This window comes from Styela clava, chromosome 5 (assembly GCF_964204865.1).
Source record: "Styela clava chromosome 5, kaStyClav1.hap1.2, whole genome shotgun sequence".
Taxonomy (NCBI): Eukaryota; Metazoa; Chordata; class Ascidiacea; order Stolidobranchia; family Styelidae; genus Styela; species Styela clava.
In genome coordinates this window covers 5,639,007-5,659,521 of record NC_135254.1, presented here as the reverse complement: position 1 = coordinate 5,659,521, position 20,515 = coordinate 5,639,007, and the positions used below count along the sequence as shown (strand labels likewise).

The following is a 20,515-nucleotide window of genomic DNA, read 5'->3' as shown; positions in this document are numbered from 1 at the left end:
AAATCAATGAGCCGTATAGTGAAACGAACAAAAGAATATAAAGCGCAACTCTATTGACAAGTGTGAAATCCAGTCTGTTTCGATATTTGGTAAACATGCAAAAGGACAGCTCTGCAGTTAGTAGCATGAATTAAACTCTCTCTGTGATATCACGTTTGTTAACAATCCGTTATTTATTTAAACGTTTTGTCCTTACATGACATATGGCTACAAAAAATATATATTATGACGTAACAACTGAGTATGTGCACCAGGATGGCGCACAACCTGAATGTAGCATGTGTACCAGATTAGGGTTGAGGTTGTGCGCCATCTTGGTGCACATACTTCTGAAGCTCCCTATTTTTTTTTTTTTAATTTAGCCAAATACCTCATATTTATACAATTGTAATATCGAGAATTGGAACTATTTCGCCTGACATACAAGTTAAAATTTATTTTCTGCAATCTAGAAAAAATTCACTGTTCGACTTTGCAATTAATCCTTCAACACATCATTTCAACGAAAACAAAATAAATCAGATGTGACTGGGGAGTTCGTACATTATTTTGCTACACCTGAATCCTGCTTAGCCTTTATCTGAAGTTTCAAAAAACCTTTAATTTCATAAAATACATGTATTTTTATTAGTTATAAATAATAGCTAAAAAATTAGTTCCAACTTCGCGGGTTATTATTTTTATATGTATTGCATATAATGCGTGTTTCGTGGTTTGACAAATGAAATAGATTCTCACTCTCTCTGTTTCAATTTAGTATTTTGGAAATACAAACTACTGATTACTAACCTGTCGCAAGGGGCGGCTGCCCAATGGCACTACGCTTAGCCCATACATAAACCGCACAGACGCCGTAAATACTTCAAATAAGCAATTATCTTATCTGATGGATGGGATTACTTTAAAATTGTGGGGAAATTCTAAAATACCAATTTTCTATCAATTTGCCCAAAATCGTGTGCAATTACATTTATTTGTCTATACAAAAAATACAAAACTATATTTGTAAAACCGAGTAAATCTATAGATTATTTGTTGTAAGTGATTTGCTGCGGATAATACCAAATATATTCTGTCTGTCAGACCAAGGTCAGACTTCCTCGAACATACATAATAGGTTCCACAAGATTCAGAAATAATTGAAAATAGGAGTAATCTAATGTAGTTGAATCATCTATATCTGAGAAAGTCTGGCCTTAATATGACGAAACGTTAGAGAAATATATTTTTGGGAGTGTGCAGCAAGGCTCTTAAATCATTTAGGGTCTTCACTCTTGCGAAATCATTTTGTATTATATGCATACGGACCCACCGGGTGTCGCTTCCCTTCCCCAGTTGAAATGTGTGATTTTTTTTTTTTTTCGTATTTTATGCAAAACTGACTTTTTCACTGGTTGCAAAATATAATCTTGACTTTTTACCGACGCAAAGGCATAGAAGAAGGATAAGTGATTTGTCGCACCGAAACCCTATAGATAGAGAATTATCTATTGCCTTCTCAATTTTCAGGTCATTGTAAATTTGAATACAATTCCAAATGCTTCCAAGCATTTGTGTACCCTTCCTACAACGTCAGTCTTGAACACGCTAAAGAACTTTGCAAAGCGGCCGGAGGAGCACAACTTGCCAACATTTATGATGTGGAGCATTTCCGTTCAATGATGGCTTATCTACGGACAACATTTGGGCTTGAGTATAGATCATTTTGGACAGGAATGGGATATCGGGTCAGTAATTAGCTCTACTTCAAGATTTTATCAGAATTTTACGGCCCTGGCGTGTGTGTAGCCACTTTATTTCTTGGAACACCAAAATAACCTAATACATGTGAAAATATTGAAAAACAAATTAAATAATACTAATAAAACATAATAACTTTCGAAATTCGATTTCACGGAATTTATAATTGTAATTTTAGTATTAATTAATTTTGTTTTTCACTATTTTTACAAGAATTAAGTTATTTTGATGTTTCAAGAACTAAAGTGGCTACATGTGTGCCTACATATCTTGGCACGATACCTCATGGATTGGTTGACAGAATGAATAAGGGCAGTAGGGGATTTTACCAACGTGCAATTATTTATTGAAATTTCACGACTTCGACATGACAAAATTTATCACGAAAACCCTTTAGAATTCGAGGTCATACTCAACGGAAGATTAATTGGCGCGCTCCGGCTGCCTCTTTTTTCTAAACAATATTTTGAACATTTGTTTCTTTAATGAACGCCATATAATATCGGGAAAATAACACTGTTATATTATAAAGCAATGACGGAACGTGGCCGAGGCTGTTAAATGTACCCTTCGTGTCGATATCGATTGAGACTGGGTCAATATCGATTAGGATCGCAGGGGTGGGATATCCTGAACTTGGAAGAATCTGTTCTTCAAATAGCATGAACCTCCATTCACATTCTATCAGAATATTACAGTTTATGTGTCTAGCAGGGTTGGGCGAGGATTTTAAACCAGGGACCAAAAATTTTGCCCACCTAATCTAGCGGGCCATGTAAGTGTGACGTAAAAAGTTTAATTCTATGAACAATATTTATAGTGTTACAAAACGAAGGTGGAAAACGATAAGCCTCGTGCCAAAACTAAATTTAACCGCAGTCTCAACAAATTCCTTGAGCTATTTTTAGCTAAAACCTCAAAATTTTGTTTCAGTTTAGCTGTGGCAGCATCAGGCGGGCCAGATTGAGGTACCCAGTAGTTCGGATTTGTCCCGCGGGCTGTAGTTTGCCCATGCCAGGTCTAGATATATATTGCCATCGAATATTTGAATTTAGTACGTTTTCAAATTAATCTCAAATTATATTTTTTACAGAATTCGAACGGTGAAACTCATTCTTCAACTGGGAAAACTATAACACTACCTGACGAGGTTTGGTATAATAGTTTTCCGTTCAATTCGAATTCTCACAATCAAATTACAATCGAAGCTAATAAGAATACAAAGGTCAATTATCAGAGACTCAAAAATTCTTTTACCGTGGTACAGTCCAGGGTGCAGTCTGCGAAATTTGAAACCGGATTGAAAATTTTGCTCAGTGGGAACTTTTATCAAAGAAATGTTTTTACTAGCAAATCATCACACTTTGGATTTTTTGGACAAAGCCCCCGCCACTAATGCAAAATTTGAGAAAAAAACGCCACGTTTTAAAATAACCAATTATTTAATATTATACAGTTAGGCTTAGGAATGATTTGAAATTTGAATTTCCAGCTCAATCTGCATTCTTATCCCTAACTGGATAATTACCAGGCATGTCCATTGGGACATATTTTTCTGTCCCATTCCCATCCTATAGGATTCCCATTGGAATAAAACTCAATAAAAATTGTTAAATTTAGGTTTAGCGTCCACTAAATAGGACTACATGTACGAAGAAACATGCAAAGCAACAAAATTTACAGACTTTGTTAACTTTATATTCATAACTGTTATACATGTGTGCATCAGTCCCTTCACGAAGTCTATTTTTAATGCTGAATATATTTTGCTCTTTATAACTAACAAGAGAGCAATGCTCGAATATATGGACACGAAATCTATAACATAATGTTTTACCATCATTTCCCCGAAAATCATACGGTTTTCGTGTCCCATGGAAAATACAACTGTGTGCTATCCCATCCGGATTCCAATAGATAACCCTGATAATTACTAATTTCAAGCGTTTTCTTCGGTGGGGGCTTTGTACAAAAGATCCGCATGTATTCTTAACACTCCTACTATATAATTTTAAACTAACAAAATGTATTAACATGAATGTCATAGTGACTTTTACCTGCATCCCAATTGTACGAATTACACTGTGCAACACTAAAAAAGTACAGGGTATCTGCAGCAATTTTTGTATGCTTAGTAACGTAGAAAATTTATTTCTGGCTTTCTTTTTGTTGAATTAGGTATAGTTTTTGCAAAATTACCACAGTTGTGAATTTCAGTAGAAACGTCAAAAATGGGTTACTGTCATTTTTGCGGTCACATATTATGTGTATTATATTTTTAATGTAGGCTAAAAAATATCAAGGAAAAAGAAACTTAAAACTATTAGGTGAAAAAAGCAGCAACAAAAAGTTTAGTTTTCTTACAAACATGCTTTTTTCAATATGAAAGTTAGCTGAGGCAGATTCATCTTCAATGGTTGTTTTGGTAACTATTCGTCTATATTTGCGTGTATATGCATAGACATATCGGCCGAATACGCCAACCTCAGCGCTTCGCAACAGCGGCAGGAATCTCCAGAGTTGCCCCACATGAGTTCTCTGTGCAGCCCGCATCAATATAACTCAAACCGCAAAACCTGTATTTGATGCATGTCTTTAGATGTAGTATAGTCTTTGACGATATCTTCAAGACAGTGCAAAAATGATCCAAGCAAATTCTGCTACATGCGCCCAGTTGAGCACTCAAAAGAATTACCTGTACCAAAACCCCCTGATAAGGAAATGTGGAGTTCAAGCAGTGGTGCAGATTCCAAGGTTATAGCCATGCTCACTGGCCTTCAGCCAGGCTATACTAAATTTGTTTGCTTCTTGTGCTTATGGGACTCTAGAGCAAGAGTTGAATACTATGTACGCAAGCACTGGCCCTCTAGAGATGAAATTGAGCAAGGGAAACAAAACATCAAACACAACCCACTTCTGCAAAGTGATAGAATCCATTTACCACCTTTGCATATTAAACTCGGTTTGTTCAGTTTGTGAAAGCACTGGACAAGGATTCCTTTGCCTTTGCATATATTGCATAAAAGTTTCCTTCTTTAAGCCAAGCTAAGTTAAAAAAGAAGGTAGGCTATCTTCATAGGTCCCCAAATTCGAAAAATTGTTTTTGATGAAACTTTTGACACACATCTCACGTGAAAAGAAAAATGTTCTTTCGAGTCATTCAAGAAAGTTTGCGATAACTTCCTGGAAAAACATCGTTCAGAAGACTATGTGCAAGTTGTGAATGATCTACTGCGTCATTTTTATGATATGGGATGTAACATGTCTCTAAAAGTTCATGTGCCCCACTCTCATTTGGATTTTTTTGCTGAGAATTTTGACAATGTGAGTGATGAACATGGCGAAAGATTCCATCAGGATATTGCATTAATAGAGAAACGTTTTGAAGGAAAATGGAACACTGGTATGTTGGCAGACTGCTGCTGGAATTTAAAAAAAGATGATGACACTCTACACAAGAGGGTGAAGAGAACAAATTTTGTTTAAACTGGTGAATTCGGTGTTTTTGGACACGAAGTGGACATAACGATCGTTTCAATATTATGTTGTTGTTGTTGTTGTTGTTGTTGTTCTTGTTCTTTGACACGTTTTTAAAAAGTCGCTTTTCTCTTCGAATACTGGACCAATTGCTTTGAAATTTTCAGTGGTTGAAGATAAAATTTTTCTCCAGAAGGCTATTACTTTTATTTATTTTAAAATTTCCTGTGGACTTCGAGAGATTCGTTTTTTTTGTTCAAAGAAGTGATCAGAATAAAAAATAGTGACACCTTGTGGCGATTGCGCGAAGGCATATCAACTGAGAAGCGATCGTAATTCTTGCTCCGCTAAGAGTTGTTTATGGGAATCGAGATGTTTGGGGTTACCGGTACCCGCAATGAAAGGTTTTTGAGGTACTGTTTCGCTCGGTGTTCAATCAATCAATCAATGTTCACTTTCCATATATTTCAGTATTTGTAGACTGTGGTTCCCGTGTTAAGCGAAAGTGATACCGGTACCGGTACGATAGCTGGGAAAGCTATGATAGTCCCTGTGGCCTGTACGGCACGTACCGGTACCGTTTACAGGTTTACGTACCGTCTTACCGATGCCGGTACCGTAGTCCGTTACGGTACGTACCGGTACAGCTGTACAGGTACGATATCGGTAGACTAGTACAGTATTATTACTGTACTAGTTGCATTAATTATATTTGTTTAGAGTGTGTGCCTGCATTGAAATTAAGTTTTTGTAATGAGCCAGCATGTCTGCACAGCTGCTATGCCTTTCTGATTTTTCGCTGTTTCGTTACATTTTTTTGGAAACAACATTTGCATAAATACGTATGGTACCGTATGCAGAGGAAGGAACTTCACAAAAATTTCAACATGTGCAGCAGGTTAGTGTACATAAATCAGTAAATACAGAAATATGCAGAGGAAGAGACTTTAAAAAAAGGATAAGATTTACATAATTATCCCGATGGAGAGGAAAGCCTATAGAACGGCTTAACCATATTGCGAACCACAGCCTCTTGTCTGGTTACCGGTAAGGTACCATTCCAAGTCTGGTATGGCTGTATGGGATTAGTTATTTCAGTAGTTATATTGTTCAGTTTTATCAATATAAATTGATCGATAGCCTACTCACCTATTTTAAAAATCAAATTGTTGCAATTTGCAGATGTGAGAATGAAATATATGACCACTGTACAGTCAATGACGTAGGTATGTGCCAAATCATATCAAGTTTATTTACATGTTTACTCTTACTGCATTTGCAGTCAAATTAACTTATTCCATTTTTTTGTACGCTTGCACAGCTGCAATGTTTATGCTCATCTTTTAGCCTTTTTTCATTACAGTTCTGCGGTAAACAACATCAATATGCTAATAAAAAAGCATTACAATCTTTCCAATAGTGTTCAACATGTTATGAAATATGGTGGTCGCGGTTTCATCAATGCAAAAAATATTTGCCGGTTTAACAGCGTGATGCATTTATTGCAAATAGTTTTCGTGTCCATATATTTGAGCATTGCTCTCTTGTTTTCAAAATAAAGAATAATAAAATGCATGAAAATGGTACCTAATCCAGGGAAATAAATGTCAGATTTGAAATCAGCATACTCTTCTTACACCGAAACCGGTCTTATATGGCTTGTACTTTTTTCTCACTTCAAATTTGTTGCACAGTGTTATTTGTCCATTCACATATTTCTACTTTCAATTTCATAGTAGTAGTAAATAGTACCGTCTACGTGAGTCGAGCAATCATTGCTAAACTCGAGAGAAAAATCGTCAGCCCTTGTCCTCTTACAAAGATGTCGGACCTTTTTAATTAATCAATCGTATCTTTTTATCACGAGCGGATTGCTGTGAGCCATCGCTAATAATTAATTAAATAGCATCTTTTTTGCAAATCTTACGATGCTTGGTTGGTTTGAGCCGTGTACTTGGCTGGAGTTAGGGTTAGGAATGATGTCCAACGCAATATCCATTCCTAACCCCCAACCCAAACTGGATAAATATTAATTTTGAGCGTTGGCGAAAGTGTCTTTTGGCGGGAGCTTTATACAGCACATCCAATTTCTGGTATGCTACTCGACTTCATGACAATGTTTAGCGTGGATATGAAACATTCAAAACCGTTTATAATGCTGAAGGCAAATATTGTAATGGTTTCAAACGGTTGCGGCGTTCACGCGAAATTTTTGCGTTTTTCTGTACCCAAAATAGTGCTGAGGCAACATTTATCCAGATTAACACTTGTGAAGACGAATTCATTTTATTTTATTAAATCTCAAATCTCACAGTTATTAAATTTGTCTCTACCCAGATTTAATCATAATGTGTTTCACATTGGGCACTGAATCAGTTTAGGCCATCATTGATAAATAGAAAGGTACAATTATGCCTTGCAATAACAATATGTGCGTTTATTGCCTCATTTGTGTAATCCACGTATATATCTAATCTGCATATGTGCAAAATATTTTGGCATCGACTGAAAGTATTGGATCATATATATTTGTAGAGTTAAGAGGTTCTACAGGTCCTATTTCTGATTATTGGGCTGTCTTGTCAATCTACTTCCGTAGCTAACTCTCGACACAGCAGTAACGCACACATAAACACATCCAACTTGTATGAAAGAACTTGTAATGAAAGTCTATTTACAGTATATACAAGTCACAGTCCAGTAAAATTCCACAATCACTGAATCAGGTTAAAAGTTCCACAGTAGATAGATAAATTTCCACAGCAAGTATAACGGCAGTGTAACACAGTGAATGTAAAAACTTGATGTCTGTATGTAAATGTATGGTGTGTATTGTATGTGTGGTTACAATATATTTGTGTCTCCAACCCAACAACAGTACTTAAATTTAGCTACAAGACACAAAAACAATAAAAGAGTATAATTAGCCTTCGACATACAACTCAATTAGAACCTATATTACTAAATAACCCTAAACATCTTAACAATTCTAAATTAGCATAATCAAAACCCTACAATTTGCAACTCAATGCCGCAAAGTAATCGCAGCTACTAACAAAGAAATTCATGTGACCAGGCCTCATTGCACTGTCTCCCACACTAATAAATAGGACATTTAGTATAATACAATAAGAATAACAAGGGCATGAATACAAATCAGCTGATATAAGAGAGTATTGCACCAGCATTGCCAAGACTTCAAACTTTCTCTCGGTCAGTGACGCTTAATATAAATAAACAAATAAATAAACGAGAGCAAGTCTGAACATGTTTATCGGGACCAGAATAACTAAAATTAATAGGTCAATTCACGAAAGTTAAATTTCTGCCTGTAACATTCCGGCCTCTAAGTAACTCTGGGAAAACAGAGTTAATTATAAATAATTCAAATTACAGGCAACAGGAAATTTCAACTTCAATATTAAACATAATAAAACATGAAATGTTCACTAGTAATTGAAATTATTAAACAGCTTCAAGATGACACAATTTGCGAATATCACGAACATATGAAGACTTTGCAGTCCTGACTCGAACACGTCGAACCATACCAAATTGATCTGGATACGTTTCCTCGATGATTGCCATTGGCCACGAACCTCTCGGTGTATCTTCATAAACTACCAGAACCAAGTCTCCAACAGAAAAGTTCTTTGCTGGTTGATGCCACTTTTGCTTTGATTGAAGAATTTGCAGATATTCTTTTGTCCACCTTGACCAAAATTGATTTGCCAGTAACTGCACCAACTTCCAAGACTTTCGATATCCATCTGCTTTAACAAATACATCCGACGGATAATCGGGATCGATACGACCAGTTAATAGCATAGCTGGTGTTAATGCACAAAGATCTTTGCAATCGTCTCCAACAGGTGTAATCGGTCGATTGTTCAGAATTCTCTCCACTTTAGTGAGAAATGTGTAAAACATAGCATCATCCAGTTGTCTTTCCCCTGCCAGTGTAGTCAGAATTTTCCTTACAGATCGAATCATTCTCTCCCAACACCCACCCCAGTGACTCGCAGCAGGAGGGTTAAATTTCCATTTGATTCCCTTTTGACTAAGGGTTTCATGCACAGACTGATTCCAACGTTTCAGTCCTTCCTTTAACTCTTTATTCGCAGAAGTAAAATTTGACCCGTTGTCAGAAATCAACTCCAATACAGGACCTCTTCTTGCTACAAATCTTTGCTTTCATCAGGTAAAGTAGATCGCTGTAGTCTACCTCCAACACATATTAAGCCCCAATCAAACAAGGTGATAGAGCTCGCAATGGTGAATTCTTGTCCATCTTGAACACATCTTCCGAAAACATTTCCATCTGCACAAGATATAATATGTCATGAGTCGCAGCATTTATTTCATCCACAGTTAAACCTTCCTTACAAAATTCAGGTTTATTAGCATGACCAAATTTCCATGATATACATTTCTTGAAACGTGTCAACCATGCAACTGACTTCTGTAATTTTCTCCAAGATGAATATCTCTTCAATAACGTGAAAAAGACTGGTGTTTTCTCAATCGTTTCCTGTGTTATAGCAAACATCTGGTGTGTTTTCTTGATTTCACAATTGTCTTCACTCATTGGCAAAACTTTTGGTCTTTCTGGCCAATAATCTTCACTCTTTCCTAAAAATTCAGGACCCTGGAACCACAAATCACACTTGCTTAACTTCTCAGGCATGACTCCTCTTGATGCCAAGTCCGCTGGATTTTCTTTAGTGCCAACATATCTCCATTGCTTTGGTTTAGAATGCTCATGTATTACAGAAAGTCTATTTCCAACAAATATCTTAAATCTTGTTTTGACATTATTGATGTATTGCAGCACTGATGTACTATCAGACCAAAATGTGACTTCATCAAATTTATATTTTGACTCTTTTTGAATCATTGCACTTAGTTTCACAGCAATGACAGCAGCAGACAACTCAAGTCTAGGAATTGAAATAGACTTCAGTGGTGCAACTCGCGATTTCCCAGCAATAAACTCACAATGTATATTGCCATCCTTGCTTTCAACTCGAACATAACTCACAACTCCCAGACCAACTTCAGAGGCGTCACAAAATGTATGCAACTGCATTGTACAATCACCATATTTAGAGCCTCTGAACCATCTTGGCACAGAAATTTTTCTAAATTCAGGAAGTTGAACCATCCATTTTTTCCATAATTCAATAGCTTTATCAGGTAACTGTTGATCCCAGGTAAAATTCTCTGCACATAATTGTTGAAGTAATCTCTTCATAGGTAACAAAAAAGGACCCAAAATACCAAGAGGATCAAAAATCTGTGCTTGCATCGCTAACAATCCACGTCTTGTATATGGTTTTTGCTCAATATTGACTTCGAAACGAAATGCATCAGTAGATACATCCCACAGTAAACCCAATGCCTTCTGTGACATATTTTCTTCAAAATTAAAACTTATTGTAGTAGGTGATCTATCTGCTTCAGAGATAGTTTCCAAAACTTCAGGTTGAGAACTCAAAAACTTAGTAAGATGAAATCCCGAATCATCAAGAAGAGAGGACAAATCCTTTATACGATGAACTGCATCTTCCACGGTTGGCTCTGACCGAAGCAAATCATCGACGTAAAAATTTTCATTAATTGCACTTAAAGTTTCCTTGTCCATTTGATCTCGATTGTCGACAGCAACTCTCCTCAGGGCATAACAGCATACACTAGGAGCCCAAGGGCCACCAAAAATGTGAACATTCCAACGATACTCTGCAACTGGTTGATTGTAATCTCCATCTTGCCACCAAAGGAACCGCAGAGAATCTCTGTCTTCCGGTGCAACCAAAACTTGATGATACATTGCAGAAATATCACCAATGATCAGAACTTTCTCTTCGCGACATCTTGTAAGGACACCAAACAAACGGCTTGTTTCCGGTGGCCCGCTTAAAACATTGTCATTCAATGATATATCGTTACACTTGGCAGACGCGTCAAAAACAATTCGGAATTTTCCTCCAACTCCATGGTGAGGAATATACCATGTATTTTTCTTGTGTATCAAATCTTGGTCTTCAATTTTACTAGCATATCCTTTAGAGATGTATTCATCCATCTTGGCTTTATATTTTTCATAATATCCAGAATCTTTGACACAACGTCTCTGTAAATTCTCAAATCTTCTTTCAGCAACTTGCTTATTATCAGGCAACTCGATATCAGATGACCTCCATGGAATCTTGACTTGATATCTTCCATTCACTTTACAAATTGAATCATTCATGATCTTTAAAGCCTGTTTGTCTTCAATAGATGGTAAAGTGTCAAATCCGCTGACATTAGAATCCTTTAATTCATTCCGAAAAGCTTGCTCCATCTGAACATGCAATTCTTCATTATCCAAATGAATCCAATCAAGATGTTTTACACTTGGTTGATGAAATTTGCCATCTGGCCCGAATAATGCCCATCCAAGACCAGTATGCACAGCAAATGGCTCTGAATTACTCCCACGTCGCATTCCATAACACGCATGAGCTTCAGGCACATCTACACCAATCAGGACTTCAACCTTTGCATTCTTTGCATTTGGAAAATTGATATCTTTCAAGTATTCGTATTTCGCCATCGCACTATTAGACGGTATGTTGCATTCCAAATCCGAGGGAAGATCGTCCAACACTCGAACTCCATGCATCTGAATAATCCTAGTTTCATTGAGTCCTTGAATATTCAGTGACACTTCAGGACTTGATTTATGTTCAATTTTTCCACCCAACGTCTTAATTACGAGTGGGTCGCTGTTGCCTTGTAAACCAAGTTTCTTCATAAGCTCAGTTTTGATAATGCTAACATTACTGCCATCATCAATGAATCCATATGTGTCGTATGATTGATTATCGGTTCCCCATACTCGCACAGGAACCACCTTTCTTCTTATAAAGGTGGCAGGTTTAACTTCAGTAGCACACAACTGAGTCGAAGTTACACCGGCCTCATTGGCGGTCGTAGCTCCGGCCTCATTAGACCCCACATCTTGAGGTAATTGCACATCTGTACTACCATTTGGTTTCACTGAATCAGGCTTCTTATTAACATGCAACAGTGTGTGATGTTTTCTATTGCAACCTGGTGCTCTACAATGATAATTTGACTTGCACTGGCTTGCAAAATGATCTGGAAGCAAACAATTGAAACACAACTTGTTCCTGGAAACAACCTCGAACATCTCTTTGGTTTTCCTTTTCTTAAATTCTTCACACCTCCACAACTGATGATCAGATTTGCACACAACGCACTCTCGTAGTGGTTTTCTCAACGTGGCATTACTCAACTTAGGATCAGCTGTGGGTGCTTTAGAAGATGACTCTTCAGAAATAAGAATTGATGACACACTGCGGTTGCCCCGCTGACTCGGACTGTCAACATATTTCTTTCCTTTATGTGTCTCCAGTGCAAGCTTACCAAATCCAGATCTATTCACATTTGAAACTGTCTCCATAAATGTAAGAAGAGTATCAAAATTGACAATATCTCCATTGGTGTACTTCTCATTAGCAATGTGAGCAAATTTCCATAAATGTTGTATTGGAAATCTCTTTACAATCTTCCTTAATGTAGTTAAATCATCCAAACTACATCTGGCATCATATTCCTTGAATACAATGAGGCAATTCCGTGCCTGGGTGACCAATTCATCCCATGCATTAACATCATTTGCCTTTATTGAGGGACCTTCAGTAAGTAATTGCAAATGTGCATCAATTATGAGATGCCTCTGACCATAATTTCGATGCAAAATACTTCGTGCCAGTTCATAACCTCTTTCTGCAGGTAAAGAACCACATGACAATATTGCTTCTTTAGCAGAACCTTCACAATTGGAAATCAAACAATTCAATTTTTGAGCAACATCCAATTGACTCGAACCAATAAAAGTATTGAACTCTCGAACAAACTCAGTATATTTGAGAATTTCTCCTTTAAATGTTGTCATCTTAATATGAGGGAACATTAAACCTTGCTTAATGATATTTGCTACATTCAGCATTCCTCCCTGTAAAGCTTGCGTCAGCTGCGCCATCGCATGAATAGTGTGATCCGGCATACCATATTCCATCTTAGCATGGCTTCTTATAGTACCCGGTGACTCAATCTTAATTTCATGGGCTGCTGACCTGTTTACAGGTTCAACATTCGGCACTTCAGTGGGAATCAAGCGAATGAGATGTTGATTTGTACTGGCATCAAATCTATGATCATGCATAATATCACTCACCAAATTCTTCGCAGGTGATGGAATTTGATTCTCATTTGATATGAATGGAACGTTCGGATCCAACATACATCCTTTGTCATCCTTTGCCATAGGAGTAAAAATTTGCCGCAAGATTCTATTTGCTTTCTCTGGATCAAAGTCCGACACATTTGATGGTTTCATAGGAGGCGGAAGTGACGTATCAGCCACATCATCTTGACTTAATAACTTCAAATGATCAGTAATCGGAGTTGACTTGACAACTTTCTCAGAACTAGATTGAGCTTCAAATCCATAAAATGTTGAGCCGTCAATAACTGAGCCTCGTCTTGAATGGCTAACACTTGACAGCATATCATACTCAATTTGAGCTTCTTCAGCATCTGCTTCGGCTGCTAAAGTTTGAGAATCTAATTCAAGTTGCTTACGTTTCAACTCAGCTTGCTTCAGAATTTGTTGCTTTCTCAGATTTGCAAGTCGCAATCTCTTCTCTGCCTTTGCTCTTTCAGACATACATGACTTAGTAGTTGATCCAGAAACAGTTGACATCTTCACTTGACTTTAAACTTTCGAGACAACAGTCGAGACTTATATTGTAACTTAATGTAGAGTTAAGAGGTTCTACAGGTCCTATTTCTGATTATTGGGCTGTCTTGTCAATCTACTTCCGTAGCTAACTCTCGACACAGCAGTAACGCACACATAAACACATCCAACTTGTATGAAAGAACTTGTAATGAAAGTCTATTTACAGTATATACAAGTCACAGTCCAGTAAAATTCCACAATCACTGAATCAGGTTAAAAGTTCCACAGTAGATAGATAAATTTCCACAGCAAGTATAACGGCAGTGTAACACAGTGAATGTAAAAACTTGATGTCTGTATGTAAATGTATGGTGTGTATTGTATGTGTGGTTACAATATATTTGTGTCTCCAACCCAACAACAGTACTTAAATTTAGCTACAAGACACAAAAACAATAAAAGAGTATAATTAGCCTTCGACATACAACTCAATTAGAACCTATATTACTAAATAACCCTAAACATCTTAACAATTCTAAATTAGCATAATCAAAACCCTACAATTTGCAACTCAATGCCGCAAAGTAATCGCAGCTACTAACAAAGAAATTCATGTGACCAGGCCTCATTGCACTGTCTCCCACACTAATAAATAGGACATTTAGTATAATACAATAAGAATAACAAGGGCATGAATACAAATCAGCTGATATAAGAGAGTATTGCACCAGCATTGCCAAGACTTCAAACTTTCTCTCGGTCAGTGACGCTTAATATAAATAAACAAATAAATAAACGAGACCAAGTCTGAACATGTTTATCGGGACCAGAATACTTAAAATTAATAGGTTAATTCACGAAAGTTAAATTTCTGCCTGTAACAATATTCATCTAAAGAGAAAGGACAAGAAGACTTGATAACGTATGAAAAAGGAACACCATCTGATTCGTCCATGAGGCCCGTTCAAATCAGCAATTTCATGTTGACAGGCGAACAGAGGATTTGTATGTATATTTATTCGTTTCGCAAAAGCAATATAAAAGAGTTAGTACTTATCAATACCGAAGTCGGGATGTATGCACAAGACCATACTGGCCTAAAGCGCGCGAATGTGCGGCATGCCTGCGCTTGATATAAAACGGAACATTAGAAAACGCCCGCAGGACATAACATAATAAATCGTCTGTATTATTGAGCGGTTATCATTTATTATGCTTGATTGGAGCTTTGTTAAACAACAATTGACTCACCTATTATTTAATTGTTATAGTTCTCCGTGTTATTAGCAACTACAATTGTTATTATTGAGGCGCCTTACTTCCCAAACATCACACCATCAATCAGCTCACATATTAGTATAAGTATTGGCATTTACTCTTAAACACGGCACAGCATCAAACACACGTGGTACGGTACCTCTAGAACGGCGAAACGTAGATCAGTCGTAAATATTAATGTGCCACTTTGTAAACAAAGAAAATAGGGCAAGCACGATTACGATAAAATAGAGGAATCTTGGTGACAAAAGAATAGGATTTTCCAAAGTTAGGATTTTGCTTTGAAATTATCATCGATGTTCGAAAGCACTTACATTTGCGGAAGCACTTTTTCCGTTATGACGAGTTTGAAATCTTACACCAAATGTAGATATGGAAAAAATTTTGCAGGTTTTAGTAAGTTTTTTCGTGGTTTTTGCATGTTTAAGCTTGCTAAATGACAAATACTAATCAGTGTGTTTGCGCGATAAAAGTGTTTGTTTTGTATTGTACCACTGTTTACCTATTATCGTGGCCGCGAACAATGCAAAGATAATTTTGTGGCCCCCGCAGCCGATAGGGTTGCCAACTTTGTGTTAAACCATTCCGGGACACCTTAATGTCTAGAAACTTGAAAATTAGAAGCAACAACGACTTGATAACATAAGAAAGACGATCGGATTCGCCCATGAGGCTCGTTTCAAGCAGCGATGCCATGTTGGCAGGCGAACAGTGGCAGATGATGCGAGGATTTGTATGTATGTTTATTCGTATCGCAAAAGCAATATGAAAGAGTTAGTACTCATCAATATTAAAGACGGGGTGTACGCACAAAGACCATACTGGCCTAAAACACACGGATGTGCGGCATGCCTGCGCTTGATATAAAACGGAACATTAGAAAACGCCCGCAGGACATAACATAATAATTCGTCTGTATTATTGAGCGGTTATTATTTATTATGCTTGGTTGGAGCTTTGTTAAACAACAATTGACATTTACTCTTGAACAGGGCACAGCATCAAACACACGTGTTACGGTACCTCTAGAACAGCGAAACGTAGATCAGTCGTAAATATTAATGTGCCACTTGTAAACAAAGAAAATAGGGCAAGCACGATTACGATAAAATAGAGGAATCTTGGTGACAAAAGAATAGGATTTTCCAAAGTTAGGATTTTGCTTTGAAATTATCATCGATGTTCGAAAGCACTTACATTTGCGGAAGCACTTTTTCCGTTATGACGAGTTTGAAATCTTACACCAAATGTAGATATGGAAAAATTTTTGCAGGTTTTAGTAAGTTTTTTCGTGGTTTTTGCATGTTTAAGCTTGATAAATGACAAATACTAATCAGTGTGTTTGCGCGATAAAAGTGTTTGTTTTGTATTGTACCACTGTTTACCTATTATCGTGGCCGCGAACAATGCAAAGATAATTTTGTGGCCCCCGGAGCCGATAGGGTTGCCAACTTTGTGTTAAACCATTCCGGGACACCTTAATGTCTAGAAACTTGAAAATTAGAAGCAACAACGACTTGATAACATAAGAAAGACGATCGGATTCGCCCATGAGGCTCGTTTCAAGCAGCGATGCCATGTTGGCAGGCGAACAGTGGCAGATGATGCGAGGATTTGTATGTATGTTTATTCGTATCGCAAAAGCAATATAAAAGAGTTAGTACTCATCAATATTGAAGACGGGGTGTACGCACAAAGACCATACTGGCCTAAAACACACGGATGTGCGGCATGCCTGCGCTTGATATAAAACGGAACATTAGAAAACGCCCGCAGGACATAACATAATAATTCGTCTGTATTATTGAGCGGTTATTATTTATTATGCTTGGTTGGAGCTTTGTTAAACAACAATTGACATTTACTCTTAAACAGGGCACAGCATCAAACACACGTGTTACGGTACCTCTAGAACAGCGAAACGTAGACCAGTCGTAAATATTAATGCGCCACTTTGTAAACAAAACAAAAAAATAGGGCAAGCACGATTACGATAAAATAGAGCACAGCATCAAATTCACGTGTTACCTCCAGAACAGCGGAACGTAGACCAGCCGTAAATATTCATGCGCCACGCCGTAAACAATGAAAACAGGGCAAGCACGAATAGAAATTAGAGCACAACAGTACTATGTTATACCTATTGTATGGGAATAATACCACAGTTGGGGCAGTTTAGATTTAGGATTTGGTTAGGTTTTAATGCTCTATCGGTAGTATAGTAAAACAATATCGCATTATGCTGCAGTAAAACCTGGTTTATTTCATATTATAGTGTGATTGAGAGCAAATTTGATTATCACAAATCATAATGAAAACCAGCCTCAGGGCAAATGCGTCATCAGTATATGGCTCTACTGGGCAGGCATGTGAAGAATACTTCAACTCAGATGGAATCGCGCAATGCACAGTTAATGTATAGAGCAGGGTTGTCCAAACTCAGGCTCGCAGTTCACATGTGGCCCCCAGCTTTATTTTTGTAGCCCGCATTCGCATTCGGAGAGTAATCAAAATATCGCATTTGATATTGTTTCGTCATAAAATGAACCAGAAAATCTTTCGATGCAATGTTACACCACTAATGTCACTGAATTGACTAGTTTTATGGCTAGTCCAGATGAGGTAACTACACTAGGCAAGTTGAATGATGGGCTTGGCAAGTGAATTTGTATACATGAGTTTGAAAAGAAAGCTGACGAATTCAAACAGATTTGTAACCAAATGTGGGCGGCAAGTTGTCTTGGTGACAAAAGAATTTTTTGTTCCAAGGTTTGATTTTGCTTTGAAAATATTATCGATGTTCGAAAGCACTCACATTTGCGGAAACACTTTTTTAGTTGTGAAGTGTTTGAAATCTTACACCAAATGTAGATATGGAAAGATTCTTGCAGGTTTTTACGGGTAATGAGAGATAAATTGCTCGATTATATTTTATTTAGTTGTGATGCCTATTTTTGCGATCTTGTGAATTCGATATTGCCCTCAGAAAGACCTAAAATCTGCTAAAAACGTAGACTACAATTCAATTCGCGCGATTATGCCAAAGAGCCGATCAACAACATCCGATCCTTGGATATTGATTTTTTGTTGCGCAAAGTAATCTATCCATGACTGATATGGCGTATTGAAAATGCGTTGCTTAATGAATTTAATCGTGTTCAATTTAATTAGCGGTTGCATCGATAAAATAAAAACATTACTACTCCCAAAACACCACGACAATTCGTGGACATGAAAGCGTGTGGTATAGTGCCTAATTATACCTTGTTTTGATAAGTATTTTTGTGATTGAGAATTCGAATCTGAGCTATTCAGATCACGTTGTATCGCATTTCCAATATATAAGTATTAGTCGATGATTCATTGATTGGTTGATAGATCTTTATTATTCTATTACAACTAGAAACAAATAAAAAAACGAATAAAGATTATGCCACACCATATTAATAATTTTATATTTCTCAAAATATTTCGTCAAGCTGATTATAGTCGGAGTCACCTAATGCCAATATAAACTCTCTCTCTCAATAATTTTAGTGGCTCACTGGCATACTCTGGTGGTAACGTTTTCAAAATTGAGTCTTATAAAAAGTTTCTGACAAATCGGCATTAATTTCACTCAGCCAGTCAAACACGTGGGTGATGTACCGGTAAGTGGCACGGGACTAGATTCGAATCGACATAATATAAGGAAAAATTCCTCTGATAAAACTCTTGTGTGGACAATTCACATTGATAGATTATACAAGTTGAAAGGGGTCGGTCAGAATGTTTAGATATATTAGTTGGTAACGAAAAGCAGTGTACCGGTACCGTAAAAGCAGGTAACTTCGGATGGTTTGTAACTTCGGATGAAATTTTTAATCGTTTATATCTCGACTGAATGGCGTCATATTGTGCCCATGGCAGTTTCTATAGTGAAGACTTATATATCTAAATCTGCTATTATATTCAATTGCGCAATTTAATTCATTAATTAAAAAAATAACGCTTTAGCATAAAATTGACACTCTGTTTTCGAGCGGCTCAAATCGTGACTTCTACTAATGCTAACTTCGTGAAAATAGCGTCATTCGATAGAGGATGTTATCAATGTATATAGAAAATTAGACTGATTGCGAGATGTCGTAGGAGACCCGATAAAAAATTGAAATTCAAATATTTTTTTTTTATCACAATAATAGCATCTGACGCACACGTTGAACTTGACGTCGCTCACTTCGGAGACGTCATGTTGCATCGCCGTTAAGTGAGCGACGTCATGTTGCATCGTCGTTACAGATTTGACACCAGACATTCGGGCGCCGACAAGTTGGCGTAGATTTGAAAATAATTTGTTCGATGGATCAATATCCAGTACGGCACACTTTACAGATCGAGAGACAATCTCTCGTTTTAGAGAAACCTATTTTAACGGTGATCGAATATCCCTCCTTCGATGGACGTCTGGCGGATTTTGTCTCCCGATATCGATAAATTGAAGCTGCACAGTAAACTAACAAAAAGCGCAATCTAAAACCATCACCATTGAATTATATTACCAGGCATTTCATATTTGCAGATTATTGCAGTATAGTCATGTTAACAGAATTAAATTAATATGGCAATAGTGGTATCGATGATGGATTTGAATATTTGCGTAACACAAAATCATCCTAGTAAAGCGCCCATACTTTTAAATACCAACCATCATCCAAATTATTTGCCAAAAAGTGGGATAAAGTATGAGTTATTTTTCCGACTTGTGACAACTTTTTTCGTGAGTACAAAAATACGAAAAAAATTAATTATATTCAGGAACTTTACCACACATTTTAAGTCCGCAGATCGCCGTTGTATGTTTGAGTAATAATACTTTTATTATTTTATAAATATGAAAATAGGAATCAAAAACTATTTATAATTGGGTAGTTTACCACACATTCCAAGTCCACAGATCCCCGTTGTATTTTGTAAATACGAAAATAGGAATCAAAAATTAATATTAATCGCGAGTTTGCCACACAATTTATGTCCACAGATTGCCGTGATATTGTGCCGAATATAATTAGTTTTTGATTCTTATTTTCGTACTCACGAAAAATTGTCACAAGACAGAAAAATAATTTTTACTTTATCCCGCTCTTGGGAACTAATTTGGATAATGGTTGCCATTAGTTTGTATTTAAAAGTATGGACTTTTTACTAGGATGATTTTGTGCTGCGCAAAATATTCGAATTCATGACCGATACCAGATACCACTATTTAAAATGCCTGACCGTGTT

At 36.9% G+C, this 20,515-nt stretch overlaps 2 protein-coding genes across 2 annotated transcripts; both read right to left on the bottom strand.

The window, feature by feature from the left end:
- Positions 1-8,682: 8,682 nt before the first annotated feature.
- On the bottom strand, positions 8,683-9,210 carry LOC120341267 (uncharacterized). The gene has a single exon (XM_039409752.2). The coding sequence runs from the start codon at positions 9,208-9,210 to the stop codon at positions 8,683-8,685; it is 528 nt and encodes a 175-aa protein (XP_039265686.2).
- A 244-nt stretch (positions 9,211-9,454) lies between these two features.
- On the bottom strand, positions 9,455-13,993 carry LOC120340131 (uncharacterized). Its single transcript, XM_078112683.1, has one exon. It carries the CDS (start codon positions 13,991-13,993, stop codon positions 9,455-9,457), a length of 4,539 nt encoding a protein of 1,512 aa, XP_077968809.1.
- Between the last annotated feature and the right edge of the window lie 6,522 nt (positions 13,994-20,515).